This window comes from Siniperca chuatsi, linkage group LG12 (assembly GCF_020085105.1).
Source record: "Siniperca chuatsi isolate FFG_IHB_CAS linkage group LG12, ASM2008510v1, whole genome shotgun sequence".
NCBI lineage: Eukaryota > Metazoa > Chordata > Actinopteri > Centrarchiformes > Sinipercidae > Siniperca > Siniperca chuatsi.
In genome coordinates this window covers 29284374-29306806 of record NC_058053.1, presented here as the reverse complement: position 1 = coordinate 29306806, position 22433 = coordinate 29284374, and the positions used below count along the sequence as shown (strand labels likewise).

The 22433-nt window shown below is 39.9% G+C and overlaps 1 protein-coding gene across 1 annotated transcript in view; it reads left to right on the top strand.

The window, feature by feature from the left end:
- The window catches only part of LOC122885285 (titin-like), a 208217-nt gene that overhangs the window by 54514 nt on the left and 131270 nt on the right, over positions 1-22433 (top strand). The window contains exons 55-94 of the mRNA XM_044216151.1: positions 12-290; positions 378-659; positions 783-1058; positions 1156-1434; positions 1530-1808; positions 1909-2196; positions 2290-2568; positions 2854-3135; positions 3622-3900; positions 3989-4270; positions 4356-4634; positions 4756-5043; positions 5168-5446; positions 5535-5816; positions 5977-6255; positions 6661-6939; positions 7162-7440; positions 7594-7872; positions 8058-8336; positions 9094-9372; positions 9458-9751; positions 10486-10764; positions 11053-11331; positions 11854-12144; positions 13036-13323; positions 13783-13899; positions 14486-14768; positions 14905-15088; positions 15625-15705; positions 16811-17078; positions 17464-17673; positions 18138-18215; positions 18304-18330; positions 18625-18678; positions 18780-18824; positions 19804-19863; positions 20148-20216; positions 20657-20728; positions 20958-21035; positions 21963-22202. Of these exons, the coding sequence (XP_044072086.1) occupies positions 12-290; positions 378-659; positions 783-1058; positions 1156-1434; positions 1530-1808; positions 1909-2196; positions 2290-2568; positions 2854-3135; positions 3622-3900; positions 3989-4270; positions 4356-4634; positions 4756-5043; positions 5168-5446; positions 5535-5816; positions 5977-6255; positions 6661-6939; positions 7162-7440; positions 7594-7872; positions 8058-8336; positions 9094-9372; positions 9458-9751; positions 10486-10764; positions 11053-11331; positions 11854-12144; positions 13036-13323; positions 13783-13899; positions 14486-14768; positions 14905-15088; positions 15625-15705; positions 16811-17078; positions 17464-17673; positions 18138-18215; positions 18304-18330; positions 18625-18678; positions 18780-18824; positions 19804-19863; positions 20148-20216; positions 20657-20728; positions 20958-21035; positions 21963-22202 (8904 nt within the window). The remainder of the gene's footprint in view (positions 1-11; positions 291-377; positions 660-782; positions 1059-1155; positions 1435-1529; positions 1809-1908; positions 2197-2289; positions 2569-2853; positions 3136-3621; positions 3901-3988; positions 4271-4355; positions 4635-4755; positions 5044-5167; positions 5447-5534; positions 5817-5976; positions 6256-6660; positions 6940-7161; positions 7441-7593; positions 7873-8057; positions 8337-9093; positions 9373-9457; positions 9752-10485; positions 10765-11052; positions 11332-11853; positions 12145-13035; positions 13324-13782; positions 13900-14485; positions 14769-14904; positions 15089-15624; positions 15706-16810; positions 17079-17463; positions 17674-18137; positions 18216-18303; positions 18331-18624; positions 18679-18779; positions 18825-19803; positions 19864-20147; positions 20217-20656; positions 20729-20957; positions 21036-21962; positions 22203-22433) is intronic.

The window sequence follows — 22433 nt, the reverse complement described above, 5'->3', positions numbered from 1 at the left end:
TCCACCAATAGAACCGCCATGCATTCTTGAAAAGCCTGAATCCATGAATGTTTTGCCTGGGTCAAAGGTTAAGTTTAATGTTCGTGTCTCTGGCACGCCACCACTGACCATTAAATGGTTTACAAACAAGAAAGAGATTTTATCCAGTGCCGACTGCTCTGTGATTAAAGAAAACACCTCAAGTTCACTGGAGCTCTTCTATGCCAAAGCTTCTGATTCTGGTGACTATGTGTGTGAAATACAGAATGATGTGGGCTCCAGTTCATGCCAGGCAACACTCTTTGTAAAAGGTTAATATTGGTCTCTCACCTTTATCAGTTTTCTTTACTTTGTAGTAATTACCATACTTAAGTAACTTCTGTATGTATTTTTTGCAGAACCCGCCTTTTTCATTGAAACACCTGAATATGTACCAGTAGTAAGAGTAGGTGACAGTCAGGTGTTCGAGTGCAAGGTTGCTGGTACTCCAGAGATCTCTGTGCATTGGTTCAGAGATGGAGCTGAGATTCATCAAAGTGTCAAACACAAGATGTCGTTTATCAACTCTGTAGCCACCTTAGAGATTTGTCAAGTTAGTGAAAATGACAGCGGGAAATACTTCTGCGAAGCCTGCAATGAAGCAGGCACAGAGAGTTGCACTGTTGAGCTAGAAGTAAAAGGTTGGTTTCCAGTTACATGTTTACATCTTGTCAGTGTTTCAGTTAAAGTCAAGATCAAGTTAAATATTACATCACTGATACAAATCAAAAGTGGCTTTAGTTTCATTTGCTTTGTTGTTTCAGAGCCTCCTTCGTTTGTTGAAGAGATGACATCTCTTGAAGTTGTTAAAAGTTCCACAGCTGTGTTTGCTTGCAAAGTGGCAGGAAATGCTCCGTTTAAGGTCTCATGGTTCAAAGATAAAAAGCCAATCAAATCCAGCCAGAAGTATGTTATTGTTGATAGTGAAAATGTAAGCTTGAAAATCCAGGACTGTAAAGTGGAAGATGTTGGTACTTATCAGTGCGTGGTAGCCAATGAGGTTGGAAGTTGCACTGGCTTTGCAGCTTTGTCTCTGAAAGGTTGGTTTTACTGATGATTGTACATCACACTGACATACATTAGGCATACAGCACTGTACACTTTCAGGTATTACAATGACATTTTTCTTTGTATTAGTCCCTGCGACATTTGTTAAGAAGATAGAAAATGCCTACGCTATTCTAAAAGATGTCGCAGCCTTTCACTGCACCGTGGAAGGTTCTCTGCCTCTCTCTGTGCAATGGCAAAAAGATGAGAACTGGATCCCAGAGGATCCAAAGATCGAGAGAACGTTTGAGAACAAAGAGGCCATTCTCAGGATTCCTGTCTGTGAGGCGACTCACAGTGGGAAATACACCTGCCAGGTTGTAAACGAGGCCGGGCAGGACAAATGCTTTGCCACTCTGGTAGTGCAAGGTACCTCAGCTTCATGCTCGATTCTTCTACCTAACATTATAGCTAGCTCTAACGGCAATAACAAGTGCACTCACTTCTTTTTCTTGGTGTTGTAGAACCACCTATAATCCAAGAGAAGCCAGAGGTAGTCAAAGTGACTTGTGGAGATCCGGTTTGTCTTGAGTGCAGGGTAGCTGGAACTCCTCAGATCAGTGTAAGATGGACCAAAGATGGCAAAGAGCTCCAGTCAAGAGGAAAACATTATCTCTACTACGAGAACAACCTCAGCAGTCTTAACATACAGTCCTCTCAGCTGGAAGACAGTGGAGAGTACCTGCTTGAAGCTACAAACTCTGTTGGGACTTGCAGTTGTAAAGTGATGCTGGTTGTTTTAGGTTCGTAAAATACTCTTCAACTCTTGTTAGAACAAAAATTTTAAGTTGGAGAATTGTGTTTTTTCCTTAATTCTAATTATCTTTTACTATTTTAAAACAGAAGAAGTAATTCCTCCAACGTTCATTAGGAAATTAAGAAATATTCAAGCAATTATGGGTTCAGTGGTTACCATGGAGTGCAAAGTGGCCGGTTCTCTTCCAATATCAGTTGAATGGAGCAAAGGGAAACAAAAGATCACCAAGAGCTCCAAATATAAACTTCTGCACATTGAAAATACTATCTCACTGGAGTTAAAACTGACTGAGAGTGCTGATACAGGGGAATATTCCTGTAAAGTTACCAACAAAGCAGGCAGCTGTGTGTGCGGTGGAGTTCTTACAGCTAAAGGTTAGCATTTAAAGGTCAACTTTAACTCTATCAAATTTTTAACTCAAAGGCTGTTAGTCATGTATTGAAATAATTTTTCTGAATGGGTTTTAGTGCCACCAAGATTCGTAGCTGAGCCTGAGTCTCAGGCTGTTATTCCAAAGTCCACTGTCCTCTTCAGAAGTGTCTTTGAAGGAACGCCTCCATTTATGGTGAAATGGTTCATGGATGACATCGAACTCATCACTGGGCCATCATGTATGATTAGACTGGAGAAATATTCTTCCTCTGTAGAACTCTACTCAGTCGGGACTCTGCAATGTGGGATTTATTCTTGCCAAGTTAGCAACGAAGCAGGCGCAGTGAAAAGTGCAGCAGAGTTATTGGTGAAAGGTTGGACTATTCTTTTTTTCGTCCACCACCACCACCATCGCCACTCAATTAACTCCATCTTTTTTTTTCTCTCCATTTTCACAGCTGCTCTTTCTTCATTTTCGTTTTCTCCACCTGACCACCTTACCATTTCTTTTCTGACCAGGAATATCTATGTTGTCTTCAGAGTCACCTGCCATCTCTTACAGCATCCAGTCACCTGTCTGCATCCTCCATATATCACACTGATGCTCAAGTGTTCCTTTATGCAGACGATAGTAACGTGATCGTTTTTTGACTTTGCAGAACCTCCTCAGTTTGTCCTGAAACTTCCTTCCACTACCTTTGTGAAGCAGTGTGAGGGACATCGTTTTGAATGCAAGTCCACCAGCGCACACTCCCTGAAAATGTGCTGGTACAAAAATGACCAAAAGATAACTGACGGAGGCAACTATAAAATAATGTTTGTTGACTCAACTGCGTACCTCCAGCTGGGCACCACAAGGTTTGAGGATAACGGAGTCTACACCTGTGAGGCTCATAACGATGCTGGCAGTGCAAGCTGCAGCACCGTTCTCACAGTTCAAGGTCAGCTATCGAATAGATATCTTGGCTACACATTGTTTTGTGGAATTTGTCCCCTCTGAACTTGTGTAGCATGAAAATCCCCCCTATGATGCAGATTTTGATATTTCATTTGACCTTTTATGAGTGCTTTTGGAACTCTGTCTAAAAACTTCCGCATGGAATCCAACCTTCTGTTTCAGTTGAAAATCTGACTTTGGCCCCTAGTGTGTCGGATAGCATGAGTTTGATGCAACCTCTTTTTTTAGAGACTATTTTTGATGGAATGACCTACAGCATACCCTTGACATACATTTTCCATGTTAAGTGTTCATTGTTTTTTTCTGTCACCATCTGGATGGATTCCTCTAGCATGGACTGAACTTAAGCATGACCCTCAACAAGAATTTCTGTCCGATGGAACTGCCTGACCGAATTGCTTGCAGTGAAGACTTGCTTGTCCAAGTATGTAATGTTACTTTTGTTAATATATTTCAATATATTTTCCAGAGTCCCCATCCTTTATTAAAACTCCAAACCCAGTAGAAGGCATTAAAGGAAAAGATGCCAGCCTACACTGTGAGGTGTATGGCACTCCACCTTTCCAGGTTAACTGGTACAAAGACAAAAGGCCACTGAAGGAGAGCAGGAAATATAAGATGGTCAGTGAGGGCAGCTCTGCTGCACTTCACATTATGAAACTGGAACAAGATGACGCTGGTCTTTACGAGTGCAGAGTGTCAAACAATGTTGGAACTGAATTCTGCCGCACTAACATTAGCCTAAAAGGTTAGTACAGAATCAGTAGCTATTTCCTCAGAGCTTAGTCTTAGTGTGATTACATCTCCTCACCTTTGATCTTTCCATCACTATTCAGAACAACCAGCGTTTGTCAAGAAACTGGTCGACCAGTCGGTGAAAGTCGGTCAGCAGCTTACACTAACAGCTATAGTGAAAGGGTCTGAGCCTTTGACTGTGTCCTGGGTTCAGGACAAAGATCACATTCTCAGAGATGGTGACAACAGGAAGATCACCTTTGAGAATAATAAAGTCACCCTTGTAGTGCCCGAAGCTGACTCAACCACCGCTGGTAAATACACCTGCCAGCTGAAAAATGACTCTGGAGTAGTGGAGTCTGTCTCCCAAGTGACCATTCTAGGTTTGTAATTTCAGCCTTCATTATATTACCACCAGTGACAGTGTAAGGATTGGTTTAGCTTAATATCTTCTTCCTTAATTTCTAGAACCCGCTGCTATTGTGGATAGCCCAGAGTCCTTGAACGTGAAGTCAGGAGAAAATGCAGCTCTTGAAGTCACAGTATCTGGCTCACTAGAACTGAAAACTAAGTGGTTCAAGGACAACAAAGCGCTCTCTGCTGGTGCCAAGTATCAGATGTCCTTCACAAAGAAAGTTGCCGCCTTGAAGATTCGGTCTGCTGATAAAGCAGATGCTGGAGAATACAAGCTAGAGGTTACAAACCATGTTGGTACAGCCTCTTGCAAAACTAAGCTGTCTGTCTCAGGTTGGTGGCCATTGTATACGTGCCCTTTCACAACCTTTCTTATCGTCTTATGAAATTTTGATCATTTTAATTAGCAGTTATCTCAGAAATGCTTTAAAACTTGTTGTTTCTTTGAAAATAGATAAATTGATTCCACCGAGTTTCATAAGGAAGCTGAGAGATACCCACCTTGTTGTGGGTAAGCCTGGTGAGATGGAGTGTAAGGTCACTGGCTCTGCTCCTTTAACAACTTCCTGGTTCCACAACAGCCAGGAGATCAAGAGTGGGCCAAACTATGATATTAGCTGCATTGATAATAACTGCAAACTGAGAGTTCCAACAATCAAGATGTCAGATTCCGGAAAATACACATGTAAAGCTGTAAACGCTGCAGGAGCCAGTGAAACGAGTGCTTCAATGAATGTGACAGGTCAGTAGATCTGAATAAAGTCGAGAACAGAAGATTTCAAGGATGTTTTCTTTAGCACGGGATCTGGCTCATTACAGAAAGTTAATAATTACCTTACAACACATCTTTTTTTATTTGAACCCAGAACCTCCATCTTTTGTGGAAACACCTGAAGCAAAGGAAACGTTGCCCGGCAAAAACGTTTCTTTCTCAGCTAAAGTGAAAGGCAGTGCCCCACTGAAAGTCAAATGGTTCAGGGGAGCCAAGGAAATGCAGCATGGAAGGGGCTGCGAGATCACCCTGAAGGACGATGTCACCATTTTGGTGCTTCACAGAGTCGAAAAGTCCCATGCAGGAGAGTACACCTGCCAGATCATTAACGATGCAGGGAAGGAAAGCAGCCCAGTTTACCTATTTGTTAAAGGTTTGTTAGCATGATCTTTTTTTAACCATCTATGCTACACTTCTAAAAGTGAATTTTATGTAACTGATCACGGAATTACCTCTCTCAGAACCAGTCCACTTTGTGAAGAAGCTGAGGGACATTTCCTCTGAAAAGGGCAAGCCTCTGAGGCTTGAGGTCACATTCGCTGGAACCCCCAGGGTAAATGTGACCTGGAAGAAGGATGGTAAACTCATCTGGGCCTCATATCAGTACAATGTGATCACCACAGACACCTCCTGCATCCTGGAAGTTCTTAACTCTGACAGGATGGAGGCAGCCGGTAGATACTCTTGCGAAGTAGACAATGGAGTTGGAAGTGACAGATGCGAAGCACAAGTGTCAATTCTAGGTAAAATTATTAACATGCATGTTATTGTGCTTAGTTTTGTAGTTTGAGTTGTAATAATTCATGATCATTCATTCATTTATTCAGTCATTCATTCTTTAATTTTCTCATACATTACTCAACATCTCTAGATGTACTAAATCATCATCATATTTCACTTTAGAACGACCATACTTTGTTGAAAAGATGGAGCCAGTGGAGGTAACTGTGGGCGATGCGGTTACACTGAAATGCCGTATTGCAGGAACTCCTGACATCTCCATAGCTTGGTTTAAAGCTGACGGAAAGCTGCGCAAGTCCAACACTTGCTCAATGGACTTCACAAACGGTGTCGCCACTTTGAAACTGATCAAAACAACCAAGTTCGATCACGGCGAATACATCTGCAAGGCAGAGAACCGGGTTGGTTCAGCCTCTGCCAGCTGTAATGTGATGGTGAAAGGTGATTCTCAACTTCCATGCTTCCTGTTTCTACATTAATGAATCCAGCTGGGATTGTGTATCATGTTTTAATGACACATTTTGTTCAACTAAATTGTTCAGTGACAATGAAACTTAAACAATCAGCTAGTTATGTCTATTAATGGATCCTCTCCTTAGAGTTTTCCCACTTAAAGACAGTGATTCATACTCAGTTTCTTTTGATTACACAAAAAGTGTTATAAAGATTATCTCTGGTGCAACTCTTGAAAAAACAAAAACAGCTTTCTCTTAATAGTTCTCTCAATGTTTTTGATACAAGTTACATTTCATCCGTAATAACAAATTTAACTTTGACATATAAGCATAGAAATGCATGGCAACATAACACTGGGCACATTTCTAACATCAGCATTGCTTCTCTCAGAACCTGTGCACTTTATCAAGAAGCTGGAGGACACTACTTTCATAGTTGGTCAGCCACTGAAACTAGTCTGCACATACACCGGAAGCCAGAGGGTCTATGTCACGTGGAAAAAGGATGGCAAGCTGATTTGGGCCTCTTATCAGTATAATGTTAAAACGTCTGATTCAACCTGCATTCTGGAGGTCCTCAACAGCGACAGGCCTGAGGCAGCTGGAACATACACTTGCGAAATTTTCAACGGAGCCGGAACCGAAGTCTGCCACGCTCGTGTGAGCCTAGGTAAAGTCACAAACTCTTAACACACCATCTGCTTTCAATTCATCATCTAACTGTGTCAGCAACAGAGGCCTTCTGCTGTCTAGTAGGCACAGTAGGTTGCGGTAATTTTCTATGACTAAAATAATTATCTCAGTTTAGACTGCTGCAAGATCTCCATTGCCTGCCTGCTAGCATAACATATTGTAGGCTACATGCAACTAACCCAACCATTACTCCTCTCAGAACCGGCTCGCTTCGTGAAAAAGCTGGAAGACACTTATTTCAGACTCCGTGAACCTTTGACCCTCAAGTGCACGTACACTGGAAGCCAGAGAGTATGCGTGACCTGGAAAAAGGATGGCAAACTAATCTGGGCATCATATAAGTACAACGTCAAGACCACCAATGACACCTGCATCTTGGAAGTCCTCAACAGTGACAGAGAAGAGGCCGTTGGAAGATACACATGTGAAATTTCTAACACTGAAGGAACCGATATCTGCCATGCTAATGTCAAACTAGGTAAAACACCTTGGCAACCCACCTCATTACAGGGATTTAAAAATCACTTTAATCATTTGCACTTCCATAAAATATCATGTAACCAGCTTGTTTAAAAGGTTTAATACCATTGCTTATATTATCTAACACCACCATTGCTAATTGATTTCTTAGAACCAGTTCGCTTTGTGAGAAAACTGAGAAACACCTTCTATAAAAGTGGACACTCTCTGACGCTGGAGTGCACATTCACCGGCAGCCAGAGGATTTATGTCAGCTGGATGAAGGATGGCAAACCCATCTGGGCTTCGTACAAATACAACGTTAAAACTACCAACTTCTCCAGCACTCTGGATGTTCTCAACAGTGACAGTCGGGAAGCTGTCGGGAAATACTCATGCGAGATTTCCAATTCAGAGGGCACTGATATCTGCCATGCAATGGTTAAGATAGGTAAAGCCACTAACAAATGCACCTCATGACCATCATTTTTGTTGATTTCAGTTCATTTGAATATTGAAATGTCAAAAATCATAAATTCTAGCAAATCCCCTGCAGACCAGTCATTTCACATAAGCATGCATTTGCTAGCTGTAACATAAAAAACGTTCAACTAACATCATCATTGCCTCCTGTAGAACCTGTGCACTTTCTTAAAGAGCTGGAAGACACCACTTTCAGACTCGGCCAGTCCCTGTCACTGTACTGCGCTTACAGTGCCAGTCCCAGGGTCTATGTGAGCTGGAAAAAGGACGGCAAACCAATCTGGGCCTCCTACAAGTACAACGTCAAGACCACAGATAATTCCTGTGTATTGGATGTCCTCAACAGTGACCGGCTAGAAGCAGCAGGAAGATACTCTTGCGAAATTTCTAACTCTGAAAACACTGCTATCTGCTATGCACAGGTCAAACTAGGTAAATCATTAAACATGAAGTGTGAGGGCTCATTTGTTTTAGTTTTTTATTGTTTCAAACAAAAACGAGAATTTATTGTGTAGGGACAATTAGCTATGTCTATTAATGCTATGATATGTGGCATTAGTCTATTATGTGAATATTATATACTATAAAAATATATAAAAAAACTAATGTTCATTCACACACACCGATGGCACAGCCTTCAGGAGAAATTTGGGTTCAGTATCTTGCCCAAGGACACTTTGACATATAGGGGTGCCGGGAATCGAACCACCGATCTTCCGATTTATATATATATATATATATATATATATATATATATGTAGAACATTTAAAAAATCTGGTGAAAACTGCATGAAAAAAATATCAGTAATGCAAACATCTGATTACAGAAATACTATTTGCAGTACAAAACATTGTTTATTTGCAAATTACATGGAAGGACTTAACTCCAGCATAATTCTTTGTCCTTTGGTTATCTCTCTCCACTTTTGCCTTCAATTTCTGGGCTTACCTCGCTACCAGAGGACCAGTTTACAGATAACTGCAGTGAATGTTAATTTCGGGGCATGCGAACATAAAAAACTTAAATATGTATTTTTTTGTTGAAAATCGGTAAAAACTGAAAACAATGAGCTTTATTTGCAGTTTTATTGATCACAATTATAGATTATTTGCTAACTGTATTTCACATGATCTTGCTCATCTTTCTCAGTAGTTGGCAACTAACAACTAACATCCTTGCATCTCTTAGAACCTGTGCGCTTTGTGAAAAAGCTGGAGGATATGACCTTTAGGGTTGGACAGCCTCTGAGGCTTCAGGTCACGTACACGGGCAGCCAGCACGTGTATGTGAGCTGGACAAAAGATGGCAAACCAATCTGGGCTTCCTACAAGTACAACGTCAAGACTACAAACAACTCATGTGTCTTGGAGGTTCTCAACAGTGACAGAGAAGAGGCTGCTGGGAGATATTCCTGTGAAATATCCAATGCTAATAGCTCTGTTATCTGTCACGCTCATGTCAGACTAGGTAACTGCCTCCTAACATACTCACTCGCTGATTTGCTAACAGTTCAGGTTACATGACATGACTAAACCGATGTTGCTTCTCTCAGAACCTGTGCGCTTTGTGAAAAAGCTCGAAGACACATCATACCGTCTGGGCGATCCATTGAGTCTGATGTGCACGTACACCGGCAGTAAGCGAGTGCACGTGAGCTGGATGAAGGACGGCAAGCCAATCTGGGCTTCATACAAATACAACATCAAGACCACCGATTCCTCGTGCGTTTTGGAAGTCCTCAATAGTGACAGAGAAGAAGCAGCTGGGTTCTACTCTTGTCAAGTTTCTAACGCAGAAGGTTCTGCCATATGTGACGCTAATGTCATTTATAAAACCTCTAAGAAAGGTATAACCTTCATGACCCACCACAGCACTCTTGCATCTAATTCACTAACACTGAACATCAAACATTTGCTAATACATAGACACAGAAAGCAGAAGTTTCATACTACTCTTAGACTACCTTCTGTTCCAACGGTTTTTGCTCTACAATTTTCAAAGAGGGTGTCTTCCATCTGCCTTTCTGAGAAGCTGAAACAAGTCACTGAGTTTTTTTTTTTTGGTTTATATTCTAAAGGGTTTGTATTTTGGGGGTCTGGTGGTCCAGGCCTTAAGGTGGCGACCATGAACCACAATGTCCCAGGTTCATGTCCAGCCTCTTTAAGATGAATGGAAGTTTTGTGCCTACCTGGGCTGCAAATGGAAAGTAGCTAGTAGCTAAATCATTGAGGCATTTGCTCTCCTTGCTTGAGATTCATGGCTTTTGTCATGGACTCTGACATATAAATTTAATAAAATAAAACAAGATGACACCATGAGGCTTTGATTGTAGTCATTTTTTCAGAAAGGTGAATGGAAGAAACACTCTATGAGTAAAAACATTGTGCAAATGAGACTAGTGGAACACAAGCTGGCCCAGGAGTAGGGTGGGACTCTGGCTCTCTATACTCTATACGCCACTTCACATAATTAAATTAAGGCTAATTGAATTTCATCAGTGAATTACAATTAAACAGTCATGTTTGCTTCTGCTTTCTCACCATCACCTTTGCATCTAACAACCATCACTGCTTCTCATAGAACCTGCTCGCTTCATCAGGAAGCTGGAAAACATCACGTTCCGAGTTGGCGAACCGCTGACACTCAGAGTCGCATTCACCGGTAGCCAAAGAGTAAATGTAAGCTGGAGGAAAGATGGGAGTCCAATCTGGGCCTCTTATCAGTACAATGTCAAGACCACAGACTGCAGCTGCATGCTAGAAGTCCTCAACAGTGACCGAGAAGAGGCTCATGGAAGATACACTTGCGAAATTTCCAATGCCGAAGGCTCTGATATCTGCCATGCTTATGTCAAACTAGGTAACACTAACCAACAACACAGTGCTTGTAGTTCTCATCATTCATTTCATGCATGAAGTGAACAATGTCTAGCTGTAACTACCAATCCAGTCACATAGCCTTTCCAATGCCTGTAACCTTTGTTACCTTCATGTACAGGTAAATCTTCCTCCATTCACATAGCCTCTCTTTCTACGCATGAAAACTTCCACGGATTCCTTGTGGATATTGCGCAGTCACATAGTCTTTCATCCTCCGCATGTAAAGATCAGTGGTTTCTGTGACTGATTTCAACATTGCTTCTCTCAGAACCCGTTCGATTTGTCAAGAAACTGGAGGACGTCTGCCATGAGCTGGGTAAACCCTTGCGTCTGGAGTGCACTTACACCGGCAGCCAGAGGGTCTATGTGACATGGAAGAAGGACGACAAGCTGATCTGGGCTTCTTACCAGTACAATATCAAAACCACAGACTCCTCCTGCATTCTGGAGGTCCTCAACAGTGACAGAGCCACAGCAGCGGGAAAATACACTTGCGAAATTTCCAATGCTGAAGGAACTGACACCTGTCATGCTCATGTTAAAATAGGTAACACAGTAACTAACACATTTCCTTCCATCTCAACTCATTTCTCACATGTGGTTCCAGTTACTAATGCTAACCTCCAGTGCAGTTATCGTTACCTGTGGTACTGTTTGTTGGTAACAAGAAGGAATTTTCGTAACATCTAAAAAGTCGTGGGTTATGTTGTCATGTTTAGGGTTGGCTGGTACTGTGTTTGTTAGGTTTGGAAAGAAAAATATTTTATAATGTATTAGAGGCCCTTGAGAGCATGTTTTCCATGTTGTTATGGTTGGGTCAAATAAATATTTGCTTGTTTGAAAAAGGGATTCGTAGACAGGTATAAGTATTTGTTATAGAGTGGATATTCTGTATTTGTTTGCTTCTGTGTTGCAGGTTGTTTTTATGTTGTCTAACGTGCTGTGGCTCTTTGTTTTCCCTAATGCAAAGGCCCGGTGGCCTGGTGAATGATACTTAAATTTAAATATCGAACCATTTCCACATGTCACAATATGGCCTGATTTTCTTCACTTTCTCCCCCACTAACAGAGCGCAAAGTCCCTCCAAACTTCACCAAAAAGCCCTCTGAGTCCATGGTGGACACTGCGGGTAAGACGGTGAAGATGGAGGGTCGGGTGTCTGGCTCCCAGCCACTGACTATCACCTGGTACAAGGACAACAACGAAATCTACGGCTCTGACAAATACGATGTTAGCTTCAAGAACAACATGGCCGTGCTGTGTGTCAGAGACTCTGCCAGCTCTGACAGCGGTGTGTACACCTGCGCGGCCTCCAACGAAGCTGGAAAAGCTTCATACCGGGTTTCTCTCACCATCTCAGGTATGAGTGTATCGGTTTATCTTCATTATTTGACATTTTTCAATCATTTATCTTACATTAATCATGATCGGACTTTATGTTTTGTAGTGTGTTCCTTTAAAAGTTAAATGAACTTCAGGTAAAATCTTTCCCCAAAAAATCAGAGGACCCAATTCCACCTTGAATATTTTTGTGCTTGGTCACACCAGAAAGTGGCACAGTAAAATTCGAGTTACTTTGGCTGACAAGCTAACTGGGAACATGCTAGCTAGCTGGTAACATGTTGCTGATAGCCAGCCAAAATAACTTGCCAAGCTAGCTGGCTTGTTACCAATTAGCTAACTACAATTTAGGAAGATATCTAGCTTGGTCGCAAGAGACATTTGTACCATCGACTCCTGTCTGTCAACCAACTGCAGATCATGCTATATCTCTTCTGTGGAGCTGTTTCTACTCCAGCAGAGCAGGTTTATATTAAACTGGATGGTGCCATAACACTTATATGATAGAGTTTCCACCCAAATTTCACCATTATAAATGCTGGTGACTGAGCCCTTAGAGACTCTCACTTTTGATTTTTAAAGTCATGTATTTTTGTCCACAAGGCAGCCATTTTGGCCACTGATTTATTCCCCAGCATGGCCAGAAAGTTTGGAATAGACCATTTAAGAGTCTGATGGTTTTTAATCAGAGGATTTCCCAGCTGTCTCAGAGCTATAACCTTCTTCAAACTAACTGGAGGCAGAACAGAAACAAACAGTGATGGATAAACACTTTCACTTTATTGGGATTCACATCCCATTTCCTTTGAGTCTGTTTGGGAGAAAGTGTGCAAAAGAGGCTCCAATGTCCCACCCATCATGTTACTGTTTGAAAAGCAAGTATCTGTAGTTGTTCTGCTCACTCCTTCAGAAACTGGCCAGGCTCCAAAATTTGACATCCCTCTGGAGCCGGTGATGGTGAGCGAGGGCGAGAAGCTGAGCCTCAAATGCCACGTCAGCGGCTCTCCTCCATTGACCATCCAGTGGATGAAGGACAGGAGGGAGCTGAAGTCCAGCGGAAACACCAGAATCACATTTGTTGGCGGGACGGCCTGTCTGGAGGTCAGCCCAGTCTCAAAGACCGACACAGGGGATTACCTCTGCAAGGCCAGCAACCCTACCGGCAGCAACTTCTGCAAGTCCAGGGTCACTGTGACAGGTAACGTAATCCGTTTGTGAACAATGATATTTTTACATCTTGCTGACTAGCCTGTGTGATGTATGAGTTTAACAGGCTTGACACGCAATGACTGATGTGACAGACAACACCAAATGTTATTTTCAGTTTATTACAACTAGGATGAATTTTTTTCCCCCTTATATTTAAATTATTATTTGGTCAGCTCTGTGAAAAAAGCTCTGTTCAAACAAGCAAAGCCTTTTTACATTGGTATAACATTATCTATGAGACTTGGAGGAAATTATTTTTCATTATTGTAACTGTGGTTTTGGGATACTTAAAGCAATAAAACAGAAGACCAGAAGAGAAAAACAAAGTAGCCCAGTAAAAAATTGGATTACTTTAATGACAATTGAACGGGTTTGAGGATCTGATTGGGCTACTTTCTCTGTCAGTCAAATGTGGCAACATGCACTCACCTTTACGATTTCTTTTCAGACAAAGGAGCCAAGGCCGTCCCCACGGAAGCTGCCGCCCCAGCTGCAGCTGCCCCGGTCAAAAGGCTCGACAACCTCTTCTTCATCGAGGAACCCAAAAACGTTTCTGTCACAGAGAGTAAGTAGACTGTTAGTAGACGTCTGGACCCGAGGCTGTTTGTCATTAACATTAATTCAGTGCTACTGGAAGCTAGGAAAAGCATAGTCTCTAGTAATGCTTGTTCTTGCAGAATGGTGGATTGAGCTCTCAAATTTGTGACACTTGACAAGGCTTATCATAACATTGCCATAATAACATTAGGGAACCACCCCAAATTTAACAAAATTTGGCTTTTTTCATCTGAATTTGTATTTGCAGAAATATCTAGAAAATATGTGAAAAATAAATAAAATAGAAATTATCAGAATTTTGATATATAGACTTTGTAATTATTGTTATTTTTGTATGTGCGCATTAGTACATATTTAGTTTTTATCAGACATTGCACAAGTTAGAAGAACTATGTATTACTCCAATCCCCCTAACGTAAACAACAGAGGAAACAATTCAGGGTCTGAACTAAAGGGTAACGTGTTGGAAGAAATGCCTGTAAGAACTGTAGGACAGATTATATTCATTTAAAAAGTGCAATATTTATGAGATAATACAGTAGATCACTGCAAAATTACATACACTGAATGTCTTTTTTTGTTTTTCTTTGCAGAGGGCACTGCAACCTTCATTGCCAAGATCGGAGGCGACCCAATCCCCAGCGTGAAGTGGATGAAGGGCAAATGGAGGCAGATCACCCCTGGTGGTCGTATTTCCATCGAGCAGAAGGGCCAGGATGCCAAAATGGAGATCAGAGAGGTGACCAAGTCCGACTCTGGTCTCTACAGATGTGTTGCCACCAACAAACACGGAGAGATCGAGTGCAGCGCTGAGATGGAGGTCACCAAAAAGGAAGAAGTGGAAGGAATCGGCGACATAAGGACACGGCTGAAGAAGTAAGATACGTTGATTGTCCGTGACCTTTTTTTTCTGTATGATTGATTTCTATATTTGTCGAAGTCTGTTTTTCAGGGAAACAGAAAAGTGGATGTCCTCTGGACTTTCTGTGATTGTGTATTTGACATTTGTCAGGACTCCATCGAAGCAGAAGAGTCCCAAGAAAGACGAAGACATCGATATTGTAGAGTTGCTCAGGGGTCACGACCCCAAAGACTACGAGAGGATCCTGCGGGAACATGGCATCCACGACTACCGCGCCATCTTGCAAGCCGTCGAGTTCCTGAAGAGGGAGAAGGAGATGGAGACTGGAAAAGTGGTGAGAGAGAGAAAATGGCAGATATAGCTGATCCTGATGATAGTTTTCATGTTAGGATTAAAGTTTTGCTTTGAAGATACAGCTACTCAAAACATTTATAATAATAATAGGATAAGATAAGATCAGCCTTTATTGATCACGAAGTTACAGCAACACAGAGATGGACTGAGGGAGAAAACAGAACTAAAGATGATGGATTTTGTTACCTTTGGACCAAGCCAGGCTAGCTGTTTCCCCACTTTTCCAGTCTTTATGCTAAGCTAAGCTAACAGGCATCTAGCTGTAGCTTCATATTTACCAAAGTGAAAGTGGTATCAATCTGAACATGTAACTCTCCACTAGAAAGTGATTAAGTGTCAAACTAGTCCTTTAAGTTACAGGTTGTTAATTTCCCTTAGTGAAAAAGTATCTAAGAGAACGAGGACAAGCATGTTTCGCTGACATTTCATTAAAGTGGTGTAGAAAGAGATGAAGCTTAGCAGATAAAGATGTTGTTGCTCATTTACTTTTTTTAACCGTTGTCTTTCCTGCTGCAGGAGGTGGAGCATGGCAGCCGGGTTGAAGAGGAGGACATGGCCCGACTCATCCAGCAGCTCGAGGGACGTGTCGGCACAGAGGTAACCAAAAACAACCAAAACCATAACCATATGTTTGTTATCACTCCCCTGTAGTTGAAATCAGTCATAGGGTAATCAAATTGAATACTACACTCCAAAACCATTAATCAGCCTCCATTCCTCTGGAAAGGCTTTCCACAAGATTTATAGATACTGATCCATCAAAACATTCCTGGATTGAGCAAAATCTGATTCTGATCAGCAGCAGATACTGAACAGAATGGACTGTAACAATAACACTGGGACATGGAACATGAAGCACAGAAGCTTGTTATACTGAGATAATGACACATTTAAAGCTGCAGCAATCCATTTTTGGCCACTAGGGGGCAGAGAAACAGGCTGACCTCATCAAGTCGACATTTTACATAACATTTTGTAACAGATACAACAGAGAATGTTGTAAATGTGAAATATACAACAGCATAATTTCCAATGGGGACTTAAACACGTTTTTTGCCCTGGGTTTCATCTCTCAGGCAACATCTTATAGCTGGAGGTTATTGGGGTTTTATGCATCCTGAGAGGACAACCTGCAGACAATTGTCAGGGCTGAAAAAAAGCACATCCACCTGCATGTTTTTTGCGTTAAAAATTACAGGTTTACAGGCAAGTTTTTATTTATTCATTAAATAAAGTATTCGGTCACTATTAAGGAAAGTAAATGTGATTTTAAGTAGTGTTAGTGCATTAATAATGCAGCAATTTACATAGTATTTCTAGTTTTTGTTTTGTTCTGCCATTATTATAAAAAGCACAATAATCTATTACTGTTGTTTTTGTTAGATTTATATAAATGTATATAAATGGAGAAACTTCCCCTGACTTCATTGTGTCCCCCTCGTCTCTGAAACCAAACGTACGTTTTATGAAAAAAAGAAAAAAATCGTAAAAAATAAGTACGTAAAATATTCTGGATGTGTTGTGCATCATTTAGACACATTTCTCTCAAATTCAACCTGCTGTTTGTTTTTATCTGTGGAAACTTTGGGATCTCCAATAATATTTTAAATAAAGTTCTGCAGATTTGCACGAAGTTTACACAAACAACAGACAGACCAATCAGAGTTTGCGTTGATGATTAAAACAGATTTTGAATCCTCAGCCCGTCTCTGTGATGGAGGACATCAGCGACCAGACGGCGACTGAGAACCAGAGCGCCACCTTCGAGTGCCAGATCCGGATCAATTACCCAGAGATCACTCTCACCTGGTACAAAGGCACCCAGAAACTGAACAACAGCGACAAGTACGACATTAGCAGCGTGGGCGACCGCCATTATCTGAAGATCAAGAACTGCATGGTCAAAGATCAGGGCAACTACCGCGTGGTGTGTGGTCCTCACATCTCCAACGCCAAGCTCACCGTCACAGGTAAGAGTCTGAGTGTTTGAACTTCCTGTCCCGTCTGATGGACACCTGTCTGTAACATGTCCTCATGTCCTACTCCTTAATTAATTATCAGGAGCTGGTTACAAGACAGGTAAGCAGAAAGACTCCAAACTAACCAAACTCAGATGGACCTCTTTGAACCTGCTGGTTCACATCTGATGAGTTTATTTTTGTGTTTTGTGAATTTCTGTTTCCTGTTTTTGTTTCTTTCATGTTGAACTTAATGTTTAGTCAAAACCGCAAAGACTCCAAATAGGAGTCTTAATACATAAACAATAACATCAAATCAATAAAATAGTCGATGTTATAAACTAACATGAATCTAATATTGTGAAATCAGAAGTTAATTCTGATTGTCTGGTTTTAGCTGACCAAATTCAGTTCACTAAATGCATCCGAAGCATCGAGGTCAATGAACGCCACTGTGCCACCTTTGAGTGTGAGTTGTCCTTCGACAACGCCACCGTCACATGGTACAAAGACTCATGGGAGCTTAAAGAGTGCCCAAAATATAACTTCAGGACAGACGGCCGACGGCACTTTATGACCATCCGCAACGTAACACCAAAGGATGAAGGTTTGTTAAAAAAATTAATTTAAACAGCATATTTTCCTCTAGAGAGAGATTGAGACACGTTTTTCCTTTAAAGCACTTAGTGTTTTTAATTACAAAAAGAAAAAATACCTAAAAATGGATAGAGAATGACATTAAATGTTCTCAGTCTGCTTTGTTATCTTATTTTAGGGCTGCACAATACTGACAAATACATTTTAAATTATTTAACTAAATCATGCAGTTTTAGCATTTAGCTGGTTTGGCTTAGTGTTAGCATGTTCCTGGATGGCTAGCCTGTTAGCAGTTAGCTCGCCGGCTGCAGCCGTTCAATAACTTCAAAGAAGCGCAGATACATTTTGTTGTGTCACTTTCTGGTGTGACCAGGCCTTTATTAGGATTTTTATTTTTAAGTGTCTTCAAAATGAACTTGACTTAAACAACATTAAGTAATATAATCAGCATTAATAATGTCTTCACTCCGTCAGGCGTTTACTCAGTGATTGCTCGTCTGGAGCCAATGGGAGAAGCTCGAAGCACAGCTGAGCTTTACCTTTCAGGCAAAGGTCTGTACGTTTGATCACACAGCTAAAGTTACTAAAGTTAAACTCAGTCAGCAGTTATAATAACATTTTGTACCTTGTCCTTTCACAGAAATTGGGTTAGGGAGGGTTCCTCAGGGTGAGTATTTTTTAAAAGCAAACATACTGCAAATTGATGACAGTAAAACTGAACATGTCTTCAGGTCTGTTGATTTCCAATTTAATTAAAGTTACAATGAAATAGTATCCCGAGACTCACTGATAGTGTTGTTACATTACAGTACGAGTTAAACACTACTGATCTTTTATCAGCCGATTGGTGACATTATTACAATTTCATTGTGAAATGGAAGAAATGTGAAGTTTTACTGTCACAAAAATATTTCTGTTAATTTCAACATTTATTATTACTTATTTGTGGCTAAACCTTTAGACGTCCCAGACACGTCAGTTCATGTACCAGAGGCAGCTTCGATGGTTGTTAGAGGTGAGTCTGGGACAGTTTCTACCAATCAAACTTAACTTTAACTCTTTAACACCGACTTGACTCAGCTTGTTTCATTCATAAATGTCTTTTTCTACCAAAAGATTCCTCCGAATTTTATCACTACGAAGAAAGAACAGAAGTAAAAGGTACAAAAAATAGTTAATTATGAATTTAGTACTAACTATCATGACTTCCAACACTATTAATTCTTATTTTGCGTGACACCGAGTTTCTGCATTCAAATATTAAACCATTTCCCTCCATCCTAAAATGTAACCTTCATCATCATCATTATCCTTTGACTCTCATCCTCAATAATTGTGTGATCATTTTGAAGTGAATATTAATTCAGCCATCGTCCTTCCTAATAACTCAAATCCCACCGCAACATATGAAGTAGTCTCTAATAATGACTCAACAATTTAACTTCAATTCATTCATGTTCTGAAATATATTTCAAATATCACTAATTAGAAACAAATGTACAGAAGAGGATTACAATTGTTTGAAAAAACAATCAAGTTAAAGTGTGAGATTAATCTCAAAATTATGAGCTCAAGGTCAGAATGCGAAATTAAATAATTAAATGAAAGTTAAAACATTGAGATTAAAGGATTAGTTTGAGAATTCTGAGATAAAAGTCATGAATCTAATTTTAGAATCAGCATTAGTCAGACGTAAAAGTCTAAAATCCTGACTTTAAAATTAAAGAAATTAATCTCAGAATTTCTACATAAAAATCTCTTTTTTTTTAAAATTAAAGCCACATTTTTTTAACTCAAAGTTTGAGATTAGTCTGAGTCTGACTCCTGACTTTTATGTCAGAGGTTTCGGGCTTCATTTTGTGTAAAGTGTAAATTTAAAATTCTCACATTATAGAATTTAGTCCTAGAATTCCAAGATAAAATTATCCAATTTAATGAGAAATCAACGTCTGAATTCTAAAATTAAAAACTAAATTTCTAAGTAAATGTTTGAGTTTGAAGTGAGATTAGTTGAGATTAATCCCAGAACTCAAATGATTGTTTCAGATAATCTTCTTCTGCACAAACCTAAACTTAGCAGTGATGAAACATTTGACCGGGTCTCTTTAACATTTGCTTATTCTTTAATGATCTACTGTAGCTTTTGAAAGTGTGACAGTTCGAGAAGAGACGGTTTCTGTTCGGTCTTCCTCCATCACAGGTATCAACATTATTCTGCTTTATAAAATAACTCCATCATCAATATAAAACTGTCATCACTCTGTCTGTCTGTGTCTTTAAACATTGTTTTTTCCTTATTGTGTCTATTGCTTGTGTTTTACCGATGTCCTTTACCAACGTCTCCATGTTTCTTCATTGATTGTTGTTTATTTGCAGTAAAGCTTCATTTCATCCTTAATAACCTTAGACGATTAAATACCTGTGACAGTCCTAACATGTCAGAGTCAGGTTTTTATTTCTAAGTTCACTTTTCTTCTTCACCAGAAGAGAAAAAACCTGTTGAAGAAATTATTGAGAGGACTCAGGTCGAGATAAGAGAAGAAATCCCTGAAGGTATAATTGCTTTCTAAAAAGGCAAACTGGCTGTTCCACAAAGCTTGTGGCTGTAACGTAACAAAGCCGCTGATCAGAACCGCCTCTCTGCTAGCCGCCAAGTTTGTCCGTCCACTTAGTTTATACGTCAAATGCTTCAAACGCCAGCAGTTGCTGCTTATAGAAGCTTTTCTTTCCTCACAGCTGTAACTCAGTGTTTGACCACTTGAACTGTTTTTGCTGTAAATCATCTTTGGTCTCGTCTATCTTCTACTTTAATGTTTTATGCTTCTTATTCATGTTTGTGTTTCATGTTTTTTACTCTTCTTCAGCCCGACTTACCTCTCTTACGCTCTAATTAACCCTTACTAGAGCTTTCTGTACAATAGATGGCAGAAAGTAGAGTAGAGAGTAGAGCTCGGCCGTCGTAGTTTTAATGTGAACTTTCTTGATCTTTCAAGTTCCTGAGGTTTACAGGAGACCAGAGGAGAAACCCTCTGAGCCTGCAGCTCTGCCTCCAGCTCCAGTCAAAGGTATCTGCAAATACCTCTTCTTATTTTTTACCACTTCCTGTATGTACCTCTGTAATTTTGTCTTATTTATGCACCGTGTGTCTTGTTTTTTAGATCTTTCTTGTTCAGTCACGTTGTTTGTTCCTCTCTTCATTTATTTCTGTTTCTTTTAAAGACCTAATAATAAAAGAGTCTTGATGTTAGTATTTATCGTGGTCAGAAAACTGAAATCGATGATAATATTTTAAAGTACCTGAAGCAAAGAAGCCACAGCCTGAAGTAACTGTCACTGCTCCGCCTCGGCGAGAGGAACCTCCGGCCCCAGAAGGTAATGTTTATTATTTTGTTACTGATGATTATTTTCTCTGTTTGTGATCTTAGAGAGTCTTTATCGGCTCACATTCTTAATTCTTAATATGAAAAATACAAGAAAGAGATGGAAAACTTTTTCTTGCGTCAAAAATTGCAAAAACACCAAGTGAACCTTTAGCACACAGAACATTCACATAGTTTTAGAATATTTACATATTTCTTTATCATACATTCTTAATTTTTCAAATGTTCTTAATTTTGTACATAGATTTAAAAAATATTTAATTTCTTGACGTTTTTCACATTTTACACATTTCATATTTATAACAGCAGTATTTATAAATACTGTATATATTTATATATAAGTAATTATCTTTGAAAATGCACACTACATTTACAATATTTTAGCATGAAATTTAAGAAGAATCTCATGTTATACTTGATATTTCTGTAATTTCTTACACAGGTTTGATATATATGACAGGAGTGTGTATACATATTTTATATATTTATGTAAATACAAAAAAATATTTTTGAATATTACACTGCAAATTCACAAATTTTAGTATGAAATTTGAAAGGGTATGACATCTTATGCTTGGGGTTATCATACCATCAGACAATCCTATCCATAATATCTCTATCAAATAAAACTCTTAGGGTGAACTTCACCTTTTCTCTTGAGTGCTGTCTGCATAACTGAATGTTGTCTAAAGTGATTCTGAAGTGATTCTTTTCAGCTATACTCAGTGTTCTTACAGTGCATAAAGAGCATTGTGTTCTTGGTTGTCCATCTGTCAGTTGTTTGGTTATCTGTCAGTCTGTCTGTTATATTTATGTCTGTTATATTTCATATGTTATCTTTTCCTTCTTTTACCCCTTAAACTCTTAAAGCTGTGTGTGCTCTGTGTTGACTCATAGTATTTCTCTCTTAACCTTGAAGAACCTTCATTATACACCAAACCAGAACCTGAACAAGAGAAAGTGACCATTCCCAGAAAGGTCACTCCTGAACCTTATCAACCTGAGCCTACAGCAGAGCCAAAAATGGTTCCTCCTGAGCCTAAATTGGCACCTCAGAAACCGGCAGTGCCTGAGCCTAAAGTGCCCAAAATTAAGCCTGAACCCGAAGCACCAAAAATTGAACCTGCCAAGAAAACACTAGAAGCCCCTAAACCGAGAGGTAAAGTAGTAAACGCTTTGCATTACTACTGCTCAACTGGAAAGACATTGTGTTATACAATATGTCTTTCTTGTTGTTTTGTTTTGTTTGCTGCTGTGATCTAAGTGTCTAACTTTTTAACATGTTTGTGTAAATCTTGAATGTTCTGAGATGTTCTTCACTGCTAACCTCTTGAGGTGGATCTTTTAAAATTAACATCCTCTAATGTATTTGGAGTTGACAGCACATGGG